Source organism: Olea europaea, unplaced genomic scaffold, assembly GCF_002742605.1.
Source record: "Olea europaea var. sylvestris unplaced genomic scaffold, O_europaea_v1 scaffold1492, whole genome shotgun sequence".
NCBI lineage: Eukaryota > Viridiplantae > Streptophyta > Magnoliopsida > Lamiales > Oleaceae > Olea > Olea europaea.
Genome location: NW_019232487.1, coordinates 2,329 through 5,438, shown reverse-complemented (window position 1 = coordinate 5,438; position 3,110 = coordinate 2,329). Strand labels below are relative to the sequence as shown.

The window sequence follows — 3,110 nt, the reverse complement described above, 5'->3', positions numbered from 1 at the left end:
AATTTTTTTTGAGTTTTTTTTTATTTAGGGGGTTTTTTTTTTTTTTTTTTTTTTTTTTAACAATCTTCTATTCGTGCTGAAAGCAAATAAATTATCAAAACTAACTTTTCAAAACCAAACTCAGAAACAAGAAACAAGATTTCTGAATTTTCTCGGACATCCAAAAACAGATTTTTAAATCTGTCTAAATATATCTGAAAATCCTCTAATTTGAAAAGGAATTCTTAAAACTCCTGAAAGGTGTTCCATTTGCTCGTACTTCCCGTAACTCCGTTTGATGCCGGATAAAGGAAATCTCCGAAAATCCTCAAATTTGAAAAGGAATTCTTAAATATTGAATTTATTTGTTCAGTTCTTATATCACAAAAAATAGCAAAAAAGTTTTTTTTCCGACCAAAAAAAAAATATATATCATAAATGGAGGAATCATACAGAGAACCCAAATCCAGAAAAAGAAAATCTTGATTGTTGGGGAGAAAAGATCTAAGAAAAATCAAAATCCAGATACTTGGATCCAAGAAAATTTTGAGAATTTATATATACCTCTGCATGCCAATCTGAATAAGCTCATTGATAGAGGATTCCAACCCCTCTCGATCTTTTTTTTTCGTTAACATTTTAACCTCCTGAACCACATGAATCCCCCAACCCGACTTCAGATCCGGCGCATACATGTGCCGAATCGCCGATTCAATAACCCCTTTCGTTTCCTCGTCCGCCGCTGCCAAATCCTCCACGAATCTCCTCACAGATCTCATCCTCAGTTCCCTCGCCGTCACCCCACCTCCCATCGATCTACTTGCCGCCGTGAAAAGGCAATTCCCATCCGCCTCCACCTCCCCTCCATGGCTAAGCTTAAACACAATAATCAAGCTCTTGTCCTCTGGGTGCTTCCACAAAACTCCCTTATTGTAAAGCCTTGTCAAATGCTTCTTCTGCTGGTCCTCTAATCCCCGCACATTTTCCCATGATATAATATTTTCCGGCACAGGCGTTGACTTTCCAACAATTTCCCCGACGGCGACAGTGGCGGCGGAGTCTAAGGAAGATGGGGTAGTGGTGGGGTCATGCCACGGGATCACCGGAGATGACGCCGTGGAATCACAGATCAACTTTCCCATTTTGTCCACAAAAATTTCTTTTCTATATTCAGTTTCTTGCTTTTCTTTCTTTTTTATTTTCTTCTCCTTTTTCTTTTTTTCCTTTTTTTTTTTTTTTTGTTTTTTTGGGTACTTTTTTTCTGAAAATATAGAGACGTTGTGGGCGGGTGTAGAGAGAGAATTGACAGAAGAAGAGGGATTGGGTTAACGGATAGATTTTAATTTTTGGCGTGGGTGCTAACGTGAGCCGGGTGGACCAATCTCTCATCTGAGCCTGGTTATCGGGACACCTGTCATGATGTGATTGGATATTCTTTGTTACAATCATCTACTTGTACAATACTTTTTTACAATCTTAATTAGAATAATGATTGTGGTACATCGAGGTGTCCAACGGGGTGTCTACAGTATCGGCCGAGGCGCTTGTGGGCCTCGACATTCGAGGCGCTTGTGGGCCTCGACATTGCAGGCACCTCGGCCAATGTCAAGGCACTGGGTGTTCATTTTGGACACCTCAATGTACCCATAGCATGATTGTCTTAATTAACAACGCACTTGACAACATCATAATTATCTAATTTAAAAACTGTTATTTAGACAAGGTTGTCAACCATGATTATCAACGACAATTGTACAAATAGCTTTATTCTATGAATAATTCTCGAAGATGGAGGACTGGTTGTGACGGGTTGAGGTTTTGTTCTGCTGTGGATGCTTCACGCCGATATAAATGGGTACGATGAAGAATGTCTATGACAAATGGATTGGAGTTTTGTTACGTATACAGCTGAGCTTACTTAAAAGATGACATATTTCAGTGACAATTTGTGTATTAGTTGCAATTAGAATAGCCCATTAGATAGAAGATTAATAGTAACATCGTTCATTTATTGTGGAAATTTGACTTTCTTTAAAATAAAATAATTTTTTCATACTTATATTTAATTATACGTTCACATAATAAAATAAATTTAAAATTTTTTTATACTTTTTAACCACACATTCTTTAAAAAATTATTTTTTAAAACATCATTTTTACATAGTAATGATCATCAAACAAGGGGTTGTCCTTATTTAATGATTATGGAAAATAACAAGAAAATTGTTGAAAATTATACTAGGAATGTGGTTTAATTATAATTTATTTGGTAAAATTTTTATTAAATTATAAGTTATAGGCCCTATAAAATGTGAATCGGGCTCAGTTCTAAAAATTTTGAGGTTCTAGACAATAAATTATCATGAGGCCCTACATATAATCATTGTTTGGTCACCATTATTTCCAAAATACACTTTCCTCTCTTATTTTCAATCATATATTTTTCAATATGATAATATTACACACAAATCCAATTTTTTTTAACCATGCATTCTCTATCAAATAACTATTTCAAAATGTATTATTGGCCCAAAAAAAAAAGGGGGGGCTCAAACATGCTCATAATTTTTTTTTTTTAACAAACGTTTAGCATCAAACAAGCTGAATGAAAGGGTTTTTCGTGATGAGGAATTATATCTGTGGTACTCACCCACTGTTGGATTCATTTTAGAATCAATTTTCATGTTCAATAAATAGAATATAAAGGATTTTTGAAAACTAGTGAGGTTTTGTTGTGTTGAGTACCATTTATTGTCGAATAAAATTCTATATTCAAAATATAGAATTCAAAAGCAGCAATAAGAACAAAAAAATAAAAGACACTATAGAATAGAGAGAATGCCTTTTACTTTATTTGCATCACGTCTTCATGAAAATATTTAATATAAGAAAAAATTTACAAATAATAATTTTTTTGGGTTTTTAAATTTTTTTGAGACCCTTATAACTCGAGGTCCAAAGCCACTATCTACGTGGTCTTTGACAGCACTAATCCTAATATGAATAATAAGTGGGTAATATTTTTTTATAATTATTGAATATGTGATAGAAATAGAATTCGTCATGTTTATAAGTACTTACACCAACGTGCAAGCACGTATACCACATTTGATAAAGTGATAATGACAATA

The 3,110-nt window shown here is 34.0% G+C and overlaps 1 protein-coding gene across 1 annotated transcript; it reads right to left on the bottom strand.

Moving 5' to 3' along the window:
* Positions 1–58: 58 nt before the first annotated feature.
* LOC111376335 lies at positions 59–1,291 on the bottom strand. The gene has a single exon (XM_022999283.1). It carries the CDS (start codon positions 1,119–1,121, stop codon positions 534–536), a length of 588 nt encoding a protein of 195 aa, XP_022855051.1. The 5' UTR covers positions 1,122–1,291; the 3' UTR covers positions 59–533.
* Positions 1,292–3,110: the final 1,819 nt, after the last annotated feature.

What these genes read in the sequence shown, in the direction of transcription:
- LOC111376335 (XM_022999283.1), bottom strand. Translation starts at nt 1,121, where the DNA reads ATGGGAAAGTTGATCTGTGATTCCACGGCGTCATCTCCGGTGATCCCG.